Source organism: Phlebotomus papatasi, chromosome 1 (assembly GCF_024763615.1).
Source record: "Phlebotomus papatasi isolate M1 chromosome 1, Ppap_2.1, whole genome shotgun sequence".
NCBI classification, from domain to species: Eukaryota; Metazoa; Arthropoda; class Insecta; order Diptera; family Psychodidae; genus Phlebotomus; species Phlebotomus papatasi.
In genome coordinates this window covers 42,413,443-42,434,358 of record NC_077222.1, presented here as the reverse complement: position 1 = coordinate 42,434,358, position 20,916 = coordinate 42,413,443, and the positions used below count along the sequence as shown (strand labels likewise).

Genomic DNA, 20,916 nt, shown 5'->3' with positions numbered 1-20,916 from the left:
GTTGATTCGCCAATTCATAATCCAAAGAAAACGTTTTTTTTTAACAATTGGAAATAAATTATTATAATCACTTTTTATAGTATTTACAGAAGAATATAAAATCAATCTTGTACTTATTATAAGTAAACTTGGTTTGATTAGGCGCCGGCTTTCTCTTGGTGACTCTTTACGGTCCAAACTCCGGGCGTGGTCAGTTCTGGCGGGAGATTCGTCTTCTTCTTCCTCATCGGCAGTGTACGAGGACTTGAGATTAGCATTGTGAGGATACCACCTACAATGGACATGCAGGACAAGGCTGTTTGTGCAACATATTCGCCAAAAATTGTTGTAGCTCCAATAAATGGTGCAGTCAGGAGCCAGATTCGTGCCCAAACGATCGTAGAAAAAGCACCTGAAAGGATAATTCAATACTTATTTCCTGGCTAAGATTCTGGGAATTTTTGCAGACTCACAAATTCTTCTCTTCTCTGCTGATACCAGTTCCGTGGTACAGGTAGTGAGGATGGACAAAGTGGTAGAAATGGCCGTTTTCGTGATCATTGCTGTCGTCATTTCCAACACAACACGTTCGATTCCTTGAACTGAAAAGGTAAAAAAAGCTTCGTGAGATGTTGAACTTAGAAAAATATGTTAAATTAAGAATATTAATAAAACAAAAATTATCTATCTAGCAGCTTTTCCTCACAATTGCGTCATTGTCCTAAACGGAGCTGAAGTTGTTTGAATTTTTAATTTTTTTTCTCTATTGATATTGAACTCTCAATGCAGATGCCACAGAAAGTGAAATAAAATAATTTCCTAAGAATGTTTGAGGTTTTTGCAGTGAAAAATTTGCAGTCATTCATATTCAAGGTAAAACCTGCACGTCAAGTTTATGCAAACTTTTCCCTAATATTTGCAAAGAAAAATTTTCACAGTTTCCAATCAAAAACCTTGTGAAATTAATTTACATGCTATCGCTATGGAACATCTCAAATTTTAGAAATTTAGCAAAAGTGATAGAATCAGAGGAAAAACAAATTTTTATTTCACAAAATGCGGAAATGCTTTCAAGTGTTAAAGCAATATTTATGTGTGCATGTTTTAAGTAAGGTGTAAGAAGAGATTGAATTATTCATGTGATATTATCATGTCTAGGGACTTTGATGGATATTTAATAACTTTATATACTAAGGAACAATGTTTATTTTTTTCTACACTATATAATATTTCTAATCTAAAAATAAACTAAAGTTTATGAGATAGTTCAGAAAGAAAAAAAGTATTGAAAGCAAGAATTGTTTAGCTACGACTATTTTAAAAATATTTTTTTAATCATTGAGATATTCCTTCAACTAAATTACATAATTTAATCTGATTTTTACGCATTATAAAATTATAGTACTTTAAAAAAAAATCAAAATATCTGAGAGATATAAAGCCTGGAGGTAATCCAAGAATAAATTAAGCGTCTTGTTTAGATCATGATCCGGATTATCATAGTTTTTACGACAACTGAATTTTTCAGACAATCAGGAAAGCCATAGGGGGAAGGCTTTCATATTTTTCCCATATTCCCTTAATGAATGTGACCTATCTATGGCAATATATTTAATAACTAGTTTTAAAGTCCCATATTTTCTGAAAAATATGAAATGTTCGAAGCCAGAGTGTGTGCAAAGCTTGAAAACCTTTTCCTTCTGACCAGTAGTGGCGGATACAAGATAAGAAGCCTAGTCAGCAAATGGTTTAAGGGGCCCCAGGATACCAAGAACACAATTGAGAACGGGAGCGCTACATCTTGTCCTATGTACAATATTGTGAAAGTCACGGGTGTAGGGTAAAGTGGTACAAATTGGACAGGACTTTTTTTCTTGATAAATTTAGTACTTCATTTTTATTTGTATATTTTTAATGCTTTTAGTTTTATAATTTGGTTCCTTGTGCTTAAAAACAAATTTTGTACTGTATTTATCAAGAAAAAAAGCCATGTCTAACTTGTACCAGCGAATTGTCCAACTTGTAACACTATGTCCAACTTGTATCACTTTACCCTAGTCAGAATTTTTGTAAGAGGTCAAATATGAGGATTATCTCCAGAAGAAAAACGTGTTCGAATGCAAAAAAAATAAGAGCTTATTTAAAAATCAATAAAATCTGTATTAGGACCTTTAGGAAAAAAATCTAGTGGAGACTGGGGCAAAACTTGTCAAAACGCATATTTAATCCTTTCACGAGCTCTGAGAGAATTTTAACGTTTTATAATGAGCATATTTTTATAGGAAATTTACTGCTTTACAACATTGGAGAAGACTATTTTTCTCTATCTCGAAAGAAATGTGATTTTCGAATCATTTTCTAATGGCTCCGGCACACCTTTCAGATCAGAAAAATTTCATGAAGTCGAACTTCGAATCCCTTTCTTTCTCATACGTTTTGCATATGTCTATCTAATTTTTTTTGCACTCTTCTTCTTCTTTTAAGCATTACAACAAATTCAATTTAGCTCAATCGAATTTGGAGTGCATAAGAAGGAGATAGACATATTCAAAACATATGAGAAAGAAAGGGATGTGAATTTTGATTTCATGAAATTTTAATGATCTAAAATCTAAAAGGTGTGCCGGAGCCATAAAAGTCAATTTTGTGGATATTCTTAAAATTGCTGGGGCAAATTTTGTCAGTCTTCGGATAATTTGTGACGTTTTACTCTCGCAAACGTTAAAAATATCAAATAGACATATTTTTATAGGAAATTTATTCCTCTACAACTTTGTCGAAGATAATTTTTCTCTATCTTAACGAGAAATGTGCTTAAATTGAGCTAATCAGTATTGATATTTTCTGTAACCCAAATATTCCAAAAATAGGGCTCAAAATTTCATTTTTTTTTTATTTTACATAATCTTTCCTCGAATCCCTTAAAACTTTGTAAGTTTAAGAAAGTTCATGAAGGCTATCTATAATAAAAATTTCAAGCCTCAATCTCTTTTATTTTAGAAAATAGTGAATATTGAAATTTTCGTTTTGACAAATTTTGCCCCAGTCTCCCCTATGAAGTGATTGTCGAAGAAATGCTATTTTTTATTCCATTTCTTCGCCGATTTAGACGGATTTAGACAAGGGGGTACAAAAACTTTCTCACGGATCTGCTTAGCTTTTTATTGGAGGAAATTGCATTTTAAGCTTGACATTAATGTCCCAAACCGACATTCTTAAACCACAAAGGCTTTTAGACTTTTTAGTTTAAAAATAGCATAAATCTTAATTTAATCTGATTTTAGTTTTCGTAAAAATATATATAACCTTTTTGTGTTTTAAGAAAAGGATCAATTCGGTTTTTTTTTTTAACTTTCTTATGAAGATTTTTACAAGAATTCTGTTTAAAATTCACCATAAATCCATTTCCATATCGTTTTTTTATGATCCGAAATTATTTGCAAAGACGAAAGCACTTCCACAAAAAATTCTCTAAATGTCTAAAACATTTCTAAAAAGGGTTTTCTTCAATGGAGATTCCAATGAGAAAAAAAAAGTTCTTTTTATGTGTTTAAAATTAAAAATTTAATTTAAATTCACTACATCGGTGGATTTGGTAAGCTGAAAGCTTGGTAAAGCCATCAAGACGACTTTATTCTCGAACAAACAGGAGAGAAATTGATCAGAAATTAAATAAAAAATGCTAAATTTTAGAATTTCAAAATTTTTTTGAAAGTTTCTTTCAAAAATTCTATTCTAACAATGTTTTGATTATTTTGGGTTCTGATGTGGAAAGCCCTAGCTTGCCCTAAAACCTTTACCAAGACGACATTGTAGGTTCCTTTTGATCAAAATTTTCCCGAAAAAAGCCTATTTTGAAGATTTAAAAAATTAGATTTTGCACAAGTCTTTTAATATCTTTCGTCGATTTTTATATTTTATAGATTTTTAATCCAAATTAAGTGATTTTGAGATTTTTAGAAAGCTCATAAGACCTAACAAAAGACATTTCAAAACAGTAGTTCATTTGGTTGAAATGTCCAATGTGAGCTAAATCGTAATATTCTTGAGTTTTGTTTTTGATACTTTCAGATTTTACTAAGTAAAATTTAATATTTTATTGACCATTTTAAATTAAAATTTTAATCAATATCGTCTATATGAGTTTTCTTTAGATTTTTTTTCTTTTATTTTAAGAAATAAATATTTTTGGGCATGAATGAGCAATGATCAATACAATATTCCATTTTCTCCAGTAAAGTAATGTTAAATCGATCAGGAATTATTTTACGTCCTTGCAAAGATGGTAAAATCTCTTAATTTTCCTTTACTAAGAATATTTCGACTGGTTTTACAGATAAAATAAATAATTTCTAATTTAGAGTTTAGCAAACTTAATTGAATTAATTTTCTAAAATTTTCAGACAAAAATATTACAGTCTTATCATATTCGAGACAATTGAGAATTACGCTATCATTAAGATTAGTAGCATAAGGATAATTTTATTTACCTGAGGGTGGAATCAGCCAGATTGTGCATGCTGCTAAACCAGCCACGACATTCCAAATTCCCGTCCAGAGCCACTTTCTGCTGCTGTTGAGTATCAAGTAAAGTCCAATAAAGGTTCCAATAATTTCACAAATTCCTGCTACAATTGTATTAACTTCCAAATGCTCTCGGCCAAAGACTCTGATATTTAAGAGCATGCCGTAGTAGGTGACAATGTAGATGGACCAGACAAGGTGAACACAGATCATGTGGCGTTTGGCACGATGCCCTTCCCAGAGACCCCACCAATTTGGCGGTGGTGCTCCCTCGAGGCAGGATGCAGCTTGAACTTGGAGCAGATGCTCGAGATCACGAGGCAGTGCATTTTTCTTCCCATTAATCCTCGCTGCCTCCTCGAGGATCGCTTTGGCCTCACTCACTTTATTCCTGGCAATTAGCCAACGAGGGGAATCAGGGATCCACCTGAAATTTCAATTTCAAAGTTATACACTGAGATTTTTTTAAAGGTTTTAGAATTTAGGCCTTTATGAATATTTACAAAAGTCGGAGAATAAATTATGTTTAAAATGACATTGAAAATTATTTCATTAAATCTTTGATTTATGAATTGATGATAGAACTGATTTGAATTTGCGATCTTTGCTTCATGATTCTTTTATACCAATTGCGTCAGTCTTTTTCTATAGCATATATTTATTTTATTTAATAGAGTTAATTGTATTAATAAGATTAATTTATTTAAAAAATGCAATTAATATAAAATTCTTACAAATTGGAATATTTTTCTTTGAGGAGTATAGTTTAATTAACAAATGCAAGGTGAAAATGTGTTATTTTTCTTAGTCCTGCTTTTTATAGATTTATTTTATTATTTATTGTTAAAGATTCAAAGTCGGGAGAAAAGTTGCTTCATCTCGATACAATTGGTATATTTATCTTGGGAAAACATTGCACGAAATACAAAGAGCAAAATACTGTGATTCATACAAAATAGAGAACTTTTCCTCGTTTACATAAGATAAACCTCGTAGAACAAATTAACTGATTGAATTGTTTAATTAGTGCTTTTTCAGGCAATTAATTTCATTTTGTTGTTACTGGAGAAATTAGATCACATCGGTTTTTGAGCAAATATTGTCATTAGGATATTCTAAGGAACATAATCTTATAGACAAAAAGATTTTCGCACAACTTCCTCTTATTGACCTTCTTTAACTGCTTTGTATTATTTTCGTAACGAACTACGGTAAATTCACAAATATTTTCTGAACCTTTTTCTATTAAATTTAAATATTAAATATTTCAATGAAATAATATTTACTGAAACATTTAACGCCAAAGATTATACCTAACATTTGTATCTTCCTATCAATAAATGAATGAGTAGTTCGTTGATTGTAGAGGAAAAAGTGTTATATGATACAATTATCCTAACTATGTGAATCAACAATTATTGTAAAATGGACTAAATCTGCCAATTTTGAACCGATCAGATGATCATTCTGGGAATATTTCAGATATAAGCCTCACCTATGGAGAATGACGAGGATAAAGGTAGGGAAGGAGATGGCCATGTAGAGTTGAGACCAATTGTTGACAAAGCTCGCCATTCCGGGAAGAAGAATCACGCCAATTGACCAAAATTGCTCAAACATTGTGCACACAATAGTCTTGTACTTTCCCGCCGTGATATCAGAAACTATTCGAGGAAAAGCCATATTAATTTCTCATCTCTGGTATTTTTGTAATAATGCTGGGGAAAACTCACATATAACGGCCCCTGAAGTGTACATGAGTCCACAACAAATTGCCGATAAGCACCTAAAGAAGACATGAAGTCCATAAGTTGTGACCAGACCAGTGAGATTCCCACAGATAATCTGCGACAGCATTCCTGCCAACATTACCCGTCGAGGACTGAAGCTGCAAAATACAATTGAGTTATCACAAATTCTTTTTTTTTAAATTCAAGGAAATAATTGAGGTAAAGAATAGATTTGAGATGAACACGCAATTTCGCACATCAAGGTGATGATAATGAAACTCTTAATATTTTGCGTTTTTACCTTCGTAAACTTCACTTGAACCGTGAAGTATTCGTTTAGTTTAATTGTTAGAATTTTAGCTAAATATTGATTTTTATTCATTTTCAAAGGCTTTAACCTTTTCTGTTATCATTTTAAGGACGTTTACTTGTTTGTATTTTAATTACTTCTAGCAATTTACCAATTTGTTGTTAAAAATCAATTTTAAAATAAAAAGGTATTTGGAAAAAAATCGTCTAATCTCTGAAACCCAATTAAATTTCTTTAAGGAAATCACATTTTAAGCCTAATTTAATTTTTTTGCATTATCTAAAAAAAACTAATAGATGTATTTGATCTTTTATAAGAAAGCCATTTAAAATTACTCTTAGGGCGTTAATAGACTAAAGCTGATCCTCGAAAATATTTAGTTTGTGGTAATTGGGCAGGAAAGGATTAGTTAAAGAAAAGTTATGCAAAAGACCTCTTATCGATGATCGTAAGCCCTCGATGTATGATCATTTGGGAACAATCTTTACTACAAAATTTTAGAGGCTATATGGGCTAAATATTCTGGAGGATCAGCCTGAATCTATTTGGGCCCTTATTAGAATCTAAAAGTATATAAATTATACCCCTGTTATGATTTTCCTAAATTAATTTGAATTGAATATTTGTTTTAATTTCAATTAATAAAAAAAATGGTTTACCAATTAATTAATTTAATTAATAAAAATGGGAAAGTATTTATGGGAAAGTATGGGTAATCGTCATTACCAACGCTTATTTTAATAAAACTTAAGCCAAATCTGGTTTTTAGGAATTCAGTTTATATTCCTTTTTGGAATTTTTCTTTATTCAGCCAACGTTTCAATCTTCAATGGTATTTCCTTCAGGGTCTAATTAGAAATTACAAATTTATTTTTTCCACACACATAAATTTTTTTACAAATTTGGAGATTTTTTCTCATTATTGGCACTTGCTAATCTCGTTGCCAGCTCCGTCAACAAATATCGTAAATTTTGTGTATTTACCGATTATTATACGAGACTTCTGATGAAAGCGACAGTCTGAATAAAATACATATTTTATAATCAAAAATACTCCTAATATGCTAAACGGATTTTTGTTATGTATTATATTATGTTAAACTAAAAAAAATCATACGCAAGTTTATGCGATTGTTAAGGGGTTATGTGGGGCAAACTAACAGCACATTTTCTCTATTTTTTTTCAACATAAAAAATATTTAATTCAAGCTCTTAAGCATATAAAACTACAAAATTTAAACTATATTTTCTAAAATTTTCATTTAGAAATTTAAAAAATAAGCCTTTGAGACTTGATTTCTGAGACCTTTTTGAAAAAAAAAACAAACTTTTAAGTGAACAAGATTTCTCGTTCATCAGAAATCAAGAAACCAAATATTTCCTATTAGCTCATGAATTAAACTAATTCTTGAACGAAGGATTTTTGATAAAAAAGAAAAATTAAATATGAATTTTTGGGATAAATTCATATAAAATTTCCAATTTTTAACGTATCTTACACCACGTTTCGTCTTGTAGAATAAGTTGTGATCAACTAAACATAAAATCTTTCATTCAAGGACTAGTTTATCTCATCAGCTAACAGGATATTATTTAGTTTTTAGATTTTAGATTGAACCAATTTCGAGAAATGTTGCTCACTGAAAAGTATTAAAAAAATCTAAAGCAAAATCAAAAAATTAAACGATAGTTGTACTTTTTGTAGATTATACAAATATTTATTAACAATCAGATTCTATTAAGAATGTCAAAATAAATGGCCTAACAATGCGTAAAAAGCCATCATTTACTTAATGTAAGATACAAATTTATCGATTAAAATTGATAAGTATCAAAAAGTTATCATTCCGCCCCAGGTCTCAATGGCTGAATTTTTAAGATTTTTTAATGAAAATTTTAGAAAATATAGTTTAAATATTGTACTTTTATATGCCTAAGAAGCTTGAATTAAATAAATTTTTTATAATGTTGAAAATATTAGAAAAAATATTATGCTTTTTAGTCTTCTTGACCTACGTAACCCCTTAAACCTGCTGAAGTAGTATTTAGAAAATTCTTATACGTCTATTATTGGAATCGGTTTACAAAAAAGTTTATCCCTCAAATACTTAGAAAAAAATTAATTTAAATTTATCAATTTAAATTTAAAGGTCTAGGAATGAAAAGGAAATCAAAAAATGTATCATTTGTGTGCATAATTTTCCTATTTAGCTCACATAGGATTTGCTCTTTAATATAGCTATATTTTTCGTTGTAACTGTTAATAATAATGATTAATAGCTACTAAATTTTTATTAATTTCGTTGCGAAATATATTTTAAAAATAAAAGCATAATAGAGATCATCGACGGTAATTGCGGTAATCGCTATTTAACCCTTAATCTGATTACGTACTCTACTATATAAAAAGTATATAATTGTGATCCTAAAACTTTATGAAAACAATTACGTTAAATAGGGTCAAATTTCGATCTGTTCGACAGGGAACACTTATTCGCAGTAAAACACTGACAGCTATTTAATGTATCTAATAAAATGCAAGTAATATGATTTTTTTCATTACTCTGGCTTGTCTTATAAGGGATAGGTGTTTATATTTCGTACCCTAAATGTTAAAAAAATAGGGTGCCAATAGGTCATGGCACGCATTCTTATACTTCTAAGACTTTACGAAAATGATGATGACATGAACTAAACATAAAAGAATTAACTTGTGTATTTAGACTTACTGCACTAGAAGTTGAGTAGTGATGATACCACCCCAGAGTACACCGAAGAGGTGAAAGAACTGGGTAGTGGCGACTAGAATATCTTTTGAACACACCAAATCAAAATCCGTGATGATACTTTTGTAGTCACTGTGGTGCTCAAAACTCTCGCACGGGATAATGTTTGTGGCATTGCGTTCAGGCTCAATCCATGGATTGCTCACATCAGTCCTGTTGAAGTATCTAATAACGTGGTCTAGGGCATCTTCATATACATTGCAAAAATCTATGGAGAGTTCCTGATCATTGGGATCTGTGGGAATCTGTGGATGGGATATTTTAATCCAAGCTGTCTTGTTGACTTCTTGTATAAGGGGCAGATGGGTTGGTGGTTTGCAGAAAAAGTCTCCGTGACGAGGTGCTGGTGCAGTGAATATGATGCATGCCATAAACCACGAACTGGGGATTTTGCAGAGGAAGATAAGGAGAACTGTGCGCAATTGCCAGCATCCCCAGTCGCCAACGACTTTTCCAATGATATCCACCTTGTCTACCATATCAACGTTTTCCGTTGGTACGTCGATTTCGTCAATGAGGGACTTCTTTCGCGGATGGTAAGGGATATTGTGCGATGGTGCTGGTGCAACGGGCTCAAAATCGCCACTCGTCTCTCTGCATTGGGGGGTCGAGTTCGCCGCTCCTCCACCTGGTGTTGCACCCGAATTGAGTAGCGGGAAGTCTGCCTATATTTCAATGGGGGAGAACACACACTTCAGTCACAGAACACAATTATAAAAGGGTAATAAATTAATTAAGGAGCCTCCTTTAGCACTGAAACACTCGCGCCCGATGGGCTCAAAATTCTATCCACCGTGGACCAGAGATTGAACTACTAAAGCTATTACAGCACTTTCTTCTGCTCCATTCTATAGGAAACGTTCTACGGTACTGACGAGAGGTGCTGGTGCCTAGGTTCAATTAGCGCCTTTGCTCTGCCGATTGCCATGGGAAATTGCATGTGAATGGGGAGCTTTTTCGTGAGGAAAACTTACTTTTAATATGCGATTCATCAATTCAAAAATTGCAAATTTCTTCATGTCTATGGCTTGGAGTTGGATTTTTTTCAATTGAAATATAATGGAAAATTTCACAGAGTTTTAGTTTCACAGAGAGTCAATATTTTTTTTATTTTGAATTCTGAAAATTAAAGTTTAATCGGGAGCGGAAAAAGTAACTTTACTTAAGTACAACTAAATTTTTATTTATATAGTTTTATTTTTTTTAGTTAAACCTGCTAACTAATTAAAAAGCTAATAAGAATTAAAAATTACAGCTCAGCAGGTTGTTTCTTAGCTCCGAAAAACTATAACTATACTTGATTACAAGACAATTACAAAAAAATAATTATATAAAACCCAAAATTAGAATAGAAAAAAGAAACTTATGGAAACGTTTCAAAATAAATATGTTAGGTATTTAGAGAAACTTGCTTTAAGTTTAATTAGTTGTTACTAAGTTGCCTTAAACTAAGTATGATTGCGATTATTTTGAGTAGTATCTTAAACTAACTATACTTATTCTATTGCCTCCAATTAGAGAGAAGACAATTGTTTGGAAATGACGAGGATTCTATTTGATTTACAGAAAATTTCCTTTAAATTTCAATCATCCGAATATTTCATGAAAATTTGAAAGCTCTTATTTGCACTTGATAGTATAAGAGGAACCGTCCTTGACGGGGACCCATTATAAATGATCAATTAAAAGGATAGATTAAATTTGCATTGTGTGTAATAGCTAATTGAGTGATTTTTTCTCTAACTTTAACATGTTTAACTCTATTTTACTATATCTGCGGCATTTACTCAATTAACATTCTTTTGGAAATTTTCCTCTCGTAACCCGTCACAATCCGGGTTAAAGACAGAATATTGAGATGATTAAGTTGCATATTTTATAAAACTTTTACGAAAAAAAGCCCTTTTAGAAGTAATACGTCCTTTAAAAGAGGTTCTAAAATCTTTTCTGACTTCATTATACAATTGTAATGCGCGATAGTTTCATAATTTTTTTTAGACTATACACTATACTTGGTCGTGCTTACGTCATTGCATATACTCTATCTTGATACCATGCGATTCTTAAATAGCTGCCTTGCTTGGGAACTTAATCAAATTCAGACAATCAATGATCGATAAAAAATGTAAACATATTGTGGGAATTATTGAGAATTGCAAAATGTAAACAGAAGCAATGCTGCAAGTATGGAGAATAAGTGATACAGATCCGTTTAATAAGTAATAACGTATGACCTAAATTCTGATAGGAAGCCAGAAGCTCAGTTCATTCATAAAATACAATGAAATTTAGAATGTTGGCAAGTTAGTGGTCATAGCATGGCTACATGAAGGCTTAATTATTACGAATTATGTAAAATTAGAAGTAACATCTCTCCAATACACTAGGAGACGTTGTATTTTGTTAGATGTAATTATGATGATATTTCAATTGAATTTTATTTGATCAATTGAAAGAAACCACATTAATTTGGTTTTTATATACATTAGTAGTAGATTCCTTTTTTTAAATTTCTTGTCATATATTTTATAGTGGTTATTTTTTATTTAAAATGTTCTAACCAAAGAGAAAATACCTGTGTACACTGTACACCTGTACTTTTACTGTAATAAGTGATAAAACTAAAAACTAAAACAAACATGCTAATTAGCCGTAAGATCTCTTAATAAATTTAAATAAAGGTAATTCAATTTAATTAGTATTTTGGTATCTTTTGACCTTCTAGTCTTAATGAAAATCATAGCTCGTTTTAATACATTTTAAGCACTCATTCCAGTTGAAATTTGAGATTAGTGCCGCAATACATCTCATAATTTTTTTCTCGATTTAGATTTTGAATATTAATTATTCTAATGCAGAAGAAATTTGAAATATTGCTAAAATTGAAATTATAAATACTGCTAAAGGTTTAAATTTGAAGTTTAGGGAGTGCTTAATAAGCGTACTGCCATAAAAATAAAATGTTCCTTTTAATAGACTTTGAAATGTCTCAAGTTACAGAAAATGAGAAAAAGAACGTATGCTAATAGGAAAATAAGTTGATTTTTTTTGTTTGACATACTAATTCTTATTCGAAATTAACCCATTAAAAACGATACAGAAAATAATCTGTGAATTTTTGAAAGTTTTTTTTTCTATTTATAGGATAAAAATAAGAAATAAAATTTATTAAGCCCTAGACACACTTACGACTTAAGCCGAGAGACGGTTTAACGTAATCAAAATAATGATTCGACTAAATTTTCATCAGTTTCCATTCAGTTCAGAAATATAATCTTTTGATTACAATTGTCTTAAGTCGTCTTTCGGCTTAAGTCATAAGTGTGTTTAACGCATTACACAAAATGTGTAACAAAATCTACACAACTGTAATTAATTGCTAACTTTGTTGTGTGATTACACAGCTTTCCATTACACAAACTTTGCTTTACACATTTTTCTGACGTACACGCATTTGTATAACTTTTTAACATAAACTGTGTTAAAATAACAAATCAACGATCATTGTTGTAATATTTTTTTATTGTGTATCGCATAAAAGAATATAAGGAAGTATCACGCAATTATGACTTAAAAAAACATCATGCAACTCTGCCAAGTGCATATTGTGTTAATATTGGAATAAAAACTTTTTTTTTTAATCTTTTTACATCAGTTGTAAGATTTTTAGTTCTTTTTTTGGTATTTGTAATTCTAAATATCACATTTAATGCTTTTTTTTAAAAAATCAATAATGACTAAAGTAAAAATTGTGTCAAAAAATTAATTAGAATAGTAAATTAATATAAAATAGTCTATATTCAAGATAAATCCATAATTTCATGGCAAAAGATTTGTTAATTATTTTTTTTGCTTTTCTTTTTTTAGCTTTACTTATAGAGAAACCAAAAACTGAGTGTAGCTCCCCGAATTTTCTGATAATATGGATTTTATAAATCCTGATACAGATTTGAAAAATAGAGAAGATTCAAACGATCAGAAATATAACTGTGTTATCACACTTGCACATTAAAATTTTAATATGATTCACATTAATTGTCGCTGGTGAGAATCCAAATGTGTAATTTGTGTGTTTGAATCATTTCATATTCAAAATTTGATCTATTTGTTGATGAAAAGGTAGACTTGGCCCGCAAAATTTGATATAAATTGATTTATAGCATTAATGCGATAGATTAATGCAATTTTCTCTTTAATTTCTTAATGTGAAAAATATTTGTGCTTTAGGTAAATTTAAACTTATTTTTGCAGGCCAAGTCCACTTCTTTATCAACAAATAGAAAAACCTCAAATATTAAGTGACTCAAAGACACAAATAACATATTTAAACGCTCACAAGCGACAATTAATGTGAATCATATTAAAATTTTAATGTGCAAGTGTGATAACGCCATAAGAGAGAAAAAAATTGTCTTGTAATCCTTTTGGCTTGAAAGGGTTAAACCTTTGAGATTTGGATCTTAAAATGAGTATCAAAAAAAGTCATCAAATTTGCCACTAGTTTGTGAAAAGCTTTCTAATTTTGGAAATAAGTCCGTATTTGCGTATTCCTCGTTAACTCAAATTGGAGTCTATTAAATGTTTGCCAAGGTTTTGTAGCTGGAAATTCCTCTGAGTTTCTCAGAAATCATTTATCACATCGTGACGACACATATTTTAAATCCTGCATTTTTGATTCACAGAAACTTACAAAATTCACACGACTTTGTCTTCTCGCCATGATTGAGGATGTCTTTTTTCTAAGGATTAAGTATTTGCAAAAGCACAGATAGTGTAACTTTCCTCTGAGAGGAATCAAATACTAATTAGAGACGATTTATTGAGACTCAATGATTTCCCGTGTTGTCATAGGGATAGTGGTGAAACAACTGAGGTATATGAGAAATAGTTGGCAAACTTTAGCCGAAAAATTACTTCCTCAGATCGTTTCGTGAGCTCAGAACTATTCTCACAAGATCAACTGTCTGTATAGGAAATCATCTGGCTGAAGAGTTAAGACGGAGCATCACGGTGCATTTTGGCGGCCAAGAAGTGACCCACCGGTATGTCTGATCTCAATGTGTGAATAATTCATAGCCCTTATGCCACTGTGTACGTGAACTTGAGATGCGAAAATCTGGTCGTGAACACGTGATAAACTCTACGGGAAAAGTATCTGGCGAAGAGAGGGAAATTCTTATATAATTCTTGGCACACGATGAGGAAATCTTTCATTTTGCCCATGATACTCAATTGAAGTTAAAATACAACGCGTTGTCTAGCGAAACAGTTTTATTGTCTCGCGACATGACATTGACATTAAAAAAATTGAAATCAATCATCACCTTTTTAGGAAGCTTCTTTAAGGATGAAAACTAAATACACAGGATATTCACAAAACAACTACACTTGATTAACATCAATCCATTAGTATCTTGCTGAGAAGCACTATGTGATCTATTAAAACGTTCTGCACGAACTTCTGATAGATACTGATTTTTTGGACATCAAGAATCTTATCAGAATGGTTCTCTTGATCAACCGGAAGACACGAAAAGTTGACACTGAACACATATCTTCGCGACTTACCATTTTTATGGTGGTCTTGTGTTTGCTGGAAAAATTAGATCACAAATTACTTATTTTGCTAAGCAATTAGCGAACATTTGGACAAGACCGACGATGGAGACTGACAATTTTTTTGCCAATAGTCTAAAGATGAAGTCTCAATTCTATCCAATTCGGGCAAAAACTTTTTTTCTTCACTACCACTGATAAAATAAAATTAACACTTTGCTAGATGATCGTCAGTGTGTGATTTCTGTTGACGCGAGGATGAAAATCAATTGATCATGGAGGCGATCAATTGGGCTTAGATCATTTAAATTTATTATATTATGGCAAGTGGCAGCAAAAAGACGTTCTCTCTAAAACTGCACGTTTTCACTATTGGGACACAATTGATAAAATGTGGGTGGCATCTGGGTTATTTTTCACCTTATATACCCGATACCAACTTCCATATCGAAGCGCAAAATTTTTATTTCATTATTTACCAAATAAATAATTTTTGTCACTGTATCAATTAGCAAAGAATATTAATTAAATATTTACTGGTGATACATACCCCCGTAGTTTGCTCATATTGAAGAAAGTATACACAAAACCCATGGCGGTTCTATTGGAGAGGGCCACGCGGTTTACCGTGTCCTCAGGGATGCATATTTGGTGAGAATTTTAGCACAGATTCTCATATGTTTGCATAGAGACTTTATATTGTTACTTAATTCCATCTTTACTCGTGCTCCATTGAACCCACTTTCGCTCCCAAGGACGTCTCCGGCTTCCCCTGCTAAATAAAAAAAATTGACTTGGCACATTGATCTTGTGATTGGAAAGGCATGGAATGAGCAGTTGAAGCTGCATTTCACTGCAAACCGTTGTCGAATTTTCCACGGTCGTTGAGCTTTTACATTGAGGAAGGTCCCACATGTGATATACACTTTTTTTCGTTACCAGAATTAGCGCCAAGGGGCGAATAACATACAAATTGAACGTATTCATTACCGGTGGCAGCCAAAATCCCGAAAGCCAAAATCCCGAACGCCAAAATCCCGAAAAGGCCAAAATCCTGAAAGTCAAAATCCTGAAAGTCAAAATCCCGAAAGACAAAATCCCGAATTGTCAAAATCCTGAAAAGGATGAAATTATATGGAGGAAAATGTTTAGAATAATTTCATAAGACACAGAAGATTTCCATTTGCCTCCAGCAAGCGCGGGTACAATCGTGGGAGTAGCTATAATACTACACCCAGCGAAATTTAATTAAGAAGTTTGCATTAATTGGCTGGTGTGGGTCATCTATACATCCGATCAGCCTAACATTTTTTTGTACAATATAGGTCTGTATAACAACTTTTTTTATGATAGTGAGCGCGGCTCACTATCATCAGGTGTGGGTCATCTATACATCCGATCAGCCTAACATTTTTTTGTACAATATAGGTCTGTATAACAACTTTTTTTATGATAGTGAGCGCGGCTCACTACCATAAAAAAGTTGTTATACAGACTTATATTGTACAAAAAAATTTTAGGCTGATCGGATGTATAGATGACCCACACCAGCCAATTAATGCAAACTTCTTAATTAAATTTCGCTGGGTGTATTAAGAATTCGAGATTTTGGCTTTCGGGATTTTGGCACATTCGGGATTTTGGGTTTCGGGATTTTGGCGTTCGAGATTTTGACCAGGACCCGGATGAGGTATCAAAAAAGTTACAGTACTCCACGAGAGCTTTGCAAAACGCTAAAATTTTCAAATTCAGACAATTAGAACAGGAGGTATGACCATTTGAAAATTAAATTTGTGACTCCTTCTAGTTCGGGTCAGGGAGTCGAGGGGGGCTTCAGTTTTTTTTAATCAAAAACTCTTAGGTTCATACTCTATAACATACTCAAATTTGTGATCGATCGATACCATAAGGAGCTGAGTTATTAATCGCTTGTCGATATCTCTTTCCGTTCTCTCTCCAGAAGTGTTCGTACCCCGGACGGGACGGACGGGACGGACGGGACGTTCACAAAAATAGATTTTTAGCACATATGATATTCGTGATTTTGGCTTTCGGGATTTTGGTTGCCTCCGGTATATATCTACATGAAGCGTGAGATCCTAGGAGCATATTATGATCAGTGTGCAGATGGATGTCCAGATGTTGCAGATTTTTCCTAAAGATTGTTGATGTACTGAAGAACTGATGTTAGTTCGGTGTTACCCCGTGTTCGGTGGTGCCCTAGTTTCCCTCATATTTCAATTTCTTTACATTTTCTGATAAGTTTCTTTTCTAAATTGTAAATCCATAATGATATCTAGCGATATCTCAAGTTCAAAAGTGAAACAATATAAAGAATATTTTCTTACTGAATGAGTCAAATAAAAAAAAATATATATATAAATTCTTTTGGAATCCGCAAGCGATAGTTATACGGCAATTAACCCGTAAAGAACCAGTTAGGAACTGATAATTTAAATTTTTGAATGAAATGCAAATACGGATCAACTTTAATAGTGTCAGATTACTATAAATCGCTAATGAACCGCTTATGAGTAAATTTTTATTTCTAATTGAATTGTTTTTTTTTCAGGTACTTTTGGATAATTTTTAGACAATTTATTTAATTTACTTTAGAATTTGTCTTTCGAAAATCAGAAAAAGTCTAAGTCGATATCTTCAAGCGATCTCTTATCGGAAGAAATTAGAATGTCGAAAATCGCACATGTTTATTTTTTTTTAATTTTTCTCAAAACTTAAAATTTGCAAAAGTTTGGTAAAAATGTGATCTTTTGCAGGGTTATATTTCTACATATAATCCAATTTTTTTTTATATCTATTTCACAAAATTGAAGCAAACAGAGAATCAAAATATTTTCATATTCTCATGTAAAATTGATGCCTCAATCAGCAATTTTTTAAGTCATCTTACAAAGCGGTATAGTTTCGAAAGTTATTGAACATCGGTGCAGTCATAGGGACACAGGGCCATAAGACCACAGTAATGATATGACATAGCAGGAATAGGTTCTTTCTTAAAATCGTAATAATATTATATTTAAAATTTCGAAAACTTCATATAATCATATTTCTAAAAGATAAAAAATAAAAAAATACAAAAAATAATATATCCTTGAAAAGAAGAAAAGAAAACAATTTCTTTAGTTACTATTACCATAACATATTTTAAAGCTTCTAAAATTTTTATTCCAACCGGCTAGAACTTGAATTTTGAGTTAATTCTGAAGAACAATCTCATCTACTATAAATTTACCTTCAATTTTCCAATACATATTTGCCACATGTGATTGTCTTTCTAATATCAAAATATCCAATTTTTTTGGATTCCAAATTTGGGTAAGTTATTGGCCTTGGTTCATCACGCGATAATCTCGCGATTGTCAAAAAAATATTTGCACAAATTTCCTCAGTATGACTTGGTGCTTAAATGCCAGGCTCTCACACGAATGGCTAAGTCATGCTGTAATTTTCATTTTATGACGATATTCACTGTGTCAATAATCTGGATTATCTATTGTTGAGTGTTTGAATTAAATTTGGTTCCCTCCCAATGTTGTTACCTTTTCTTCCTCGACTTTGATGCAAACACAGGTGTTTTTGCAACAATACGGTTCAAATAGTCTTTGTACAATCGTCAGACTTCTTTTTACATCTTGCACCTGAGAAAAATAACATCCCATGTTTCTGGATAATGAATTAATTCGATGGGTGAGTAGAATGAAAACTTCAAAGTGGGAGAGAAACAGCTACAGATGAATTAAATTTAATTTTCCACCTACAATCGAGATACTATCGCTGAGTAGTTAATCAAGGTGAAAGGTGAGAATGACCATGTGAGTATGCCTTTTTTGCATTTTCTTCCAGATCCCATGATTAAATAATACAATCATTACTAATCCAACAAAGTTCACTGACTAAAAGTAATTAAATTATTATTGGAAATATTTTCCTTAACTTCTTCTGACGTCTTAACATAACTCAAATTTTAGATGAATCCTAATTGCTATTATGTGACAAAAGTCTTGAAAATTATTCCATTCTTTGGAACGATTATCGGGTGTACCAACAAATATTTACTGAACTTATCATATTAGTAGGTTTATCCTAAGACATACTTTTGTGAGGGGGTTAACTTCAAACAGAAGGTATTTTCCCGCCTTCAAATATTTAGTCAGTTCAAGTTCAATTTAGCTAAAAGAAATGTCACATGCAAATATTTTTCACATAAAATTTTAAGGTGAAGGCAGATTAACTCGGATACTACAGGGGTACACCTTAAACGCATCTATTCAGAAGTGTGAAATGATGATAGAGAGAGAGAGAGAGAGAGGAATTTTTCTAAACAACTCATATTAATTTGTTAATGCATTTATTTCTAAGAGAAAATGATCACATATGGGTCAAATGGTATGAGATAAACGCTGGGGGTCTTTTTCACTTCAGCATGAAGTAATAAAGCGAAATATGAAATGATATTAGTTTCTCATTATTCATCGTTTTAGGGCTTTCGCAGAAAAAACTTTCATGGTATCTTAGACGGGATTTAAGTACTGTTAAATAAAATAAGAAAAAAAACAACAACACAAAATATAAAATGAAATGTTTGTTTAGAATTACCTTTATAGACGTAAAATGTGATAATGATATATAGCTAAACACTATTTGAATCCAATCTAAGCAAAAAGCAGATCCCATATGACCAGAGAAGCGTGAATTAAAGCCTGAATTAACCCCTATCTCACATACCTTACACTGAGAAAAAAAAGAGGGTGCGATTAACTTTTTTTCCTCATAACTCTAATACTTTTTAGGTGTAAAAATATATCAACATTTTTTAATGTTAATTTTACAACTTTTTAAGGGTAAAATTAATATGAAAAAGGATAACTTTAACCCCCAATACACTTAAAAAGGGTAATATTTACACCGATTTCGCATCAATACTGCAGGGTAAAATAAACATTTCCAGAATGTTATTTTAATTTTTTCGGATTTCTCTCAGTGTACTATCAAGAAGCTCCCAAAAATTATCCCTTACCAAATAGGGGAAAGTGCCCATGCTTTGCAGGGTTCCAATCATAATGACTAAATTTTTCCTAAGTTTTTTAATGAATGCAACTCTGCAATATATTTTAAAAACAGGACACTTTCCCCTAGATTTTAAAATATGGGTGCGATTAGTCACATTTATTGAAAAATATAGGAAAAATTTGGTCATTATGAAGCTTGGGACTGTGCAAAGCATGGGCACTTCCCTTATACGTAAAGGACATGGTGTGTTACTCACATAGCGGTGGGCATAGGAACTAATAAAATATGCCGGCCATGTTGCTCAGCTGTCAATTACAAGAGGAAATATTTTCGAAGTAATTTTATGTTTTTTAAATTCATGAATTTTTTTTAGGAATCTTTGTATAGTAGAGCATCGCTATAGGCCATATTTGATTCCAGATTTGACACTTGGGTCGCACTATAGTCCATGTCATTTTTTTTTTTAAATTATCAACGACTTTTAGTATATTGAAATTGCTCGACGGCTTCCACTTTCTTTGCGATTGTGGTACTTGTCCTCGCTCTCTTCATTATGGATCACTATTATCACAATTACTCAATTAAGTTTGCCAAAAATATTAAAATAATTATGCTTGTTGCGTACTAAAAAACATAACCTAACATAAAATCAGTGTTTTGAAATCAACGGTCGATAAATTGTGGACTATAGAGCGATGGCCTATAGCGGAGTTCTACTGTATTGTCTGCGTTTCGAGTGACAACATTAACGAAATACAACTCTAAAACTTAAATTCTTATTCTAAAAATTCTTATTTCTTTTTCGTAAACACTTTTTGCGGGATATTATGATGTATGTACGATGTATATTACGATAGATGATAAAATGTTAAATTAAGAAGTGTATTTGATAGTTTAATTCGTCCGCCATTACTGTGGAAAAATTCAGTCCTTAACTTTAGGGCCTACACTGAGAAAAAAATAGGGTGCGATTAACTTTTTTTCCTCACAACTTTAACAC

The 20,916-nt window shown here is 31.7% G+C and overlaps 1 protein-coding gene across 3 annotated transcripts; it reads right to left on the bottom strand.

Annotated features, from left to right (window-relative positions):
- Positions 1 to 32: 32 nt before the first annotated feature.
- On the bottom strand, positions 33 to 15,284 carry LOC129799784 (organic anion transporter 3-like). 3 transcript variants are annotated; one of them, XM_055844001.1, is made up of 8 exons: positions 15,003 to 15,284; positions 14,898 to 14,922; positions 9,273 to 9,994; positions 6,237 to 6,391; positions 5,999 to 6,167; positions 4,470 to 4,930; positions 453 to 581; positions 34 to 391 (listed from the first exon to the last, which is right to left on the bottom strand). In XM_055844001.1, the coding sequence occupies exons 2-8, from the start codon at positions 14,898 to 14,900 to the stop codon at positions 138 to 140; spliced, it is 1,893 nt and encodes a 630-aa protein (XP_055699976.1). In that variant the 5' UTR covers positions 14,901 to 14,922; positions 15,003 to 15,284; the 3' UTR covers positions 34 to 137. The 3 variants fall into 3 exon arrangements, with proteins under 3 accessions (XP_055699974.1, XP_055699976.1, XP_055699975.1); XM_055843999.1 differs by lacking the exons at positions 14,898 to 14,922; positions 15,003 to 15,284 and adding an exon at positions 14,020 to 14,199 and having other exon boundaries at positions 33 to 391; XM_055844000.1 differs by having other exon boundaries at positions 14,898 to 15,284.
- Between the last annotated feature and the right edge of the window lie 5,632 nt (positions 15,285 to 20,916).

Bases quoted from the DNA above. Each gene is read 5' to 3' on its own strand.
- LOC129799784 (XM_055843999.1), bottom strand. From the start codon at position 14,049: ATGGCGAGAAGACAAAGTCGTGTGAATTTT. The intron at 6,392-9,272 runs GTAAGTCTAAAT...TGTATTTTGCAG, and splicing joins ACTACTCAACTTCTAGTGCA to CTTCAGTCCTCGACGGGTAA. The intron at 392-452 runs GTGAGTCTGCAA...TTATCCTTTCAG, and splicing joins AGCAGAGAAGAGAAGAATTT to GTGCTTTTTCTACGATCGTT.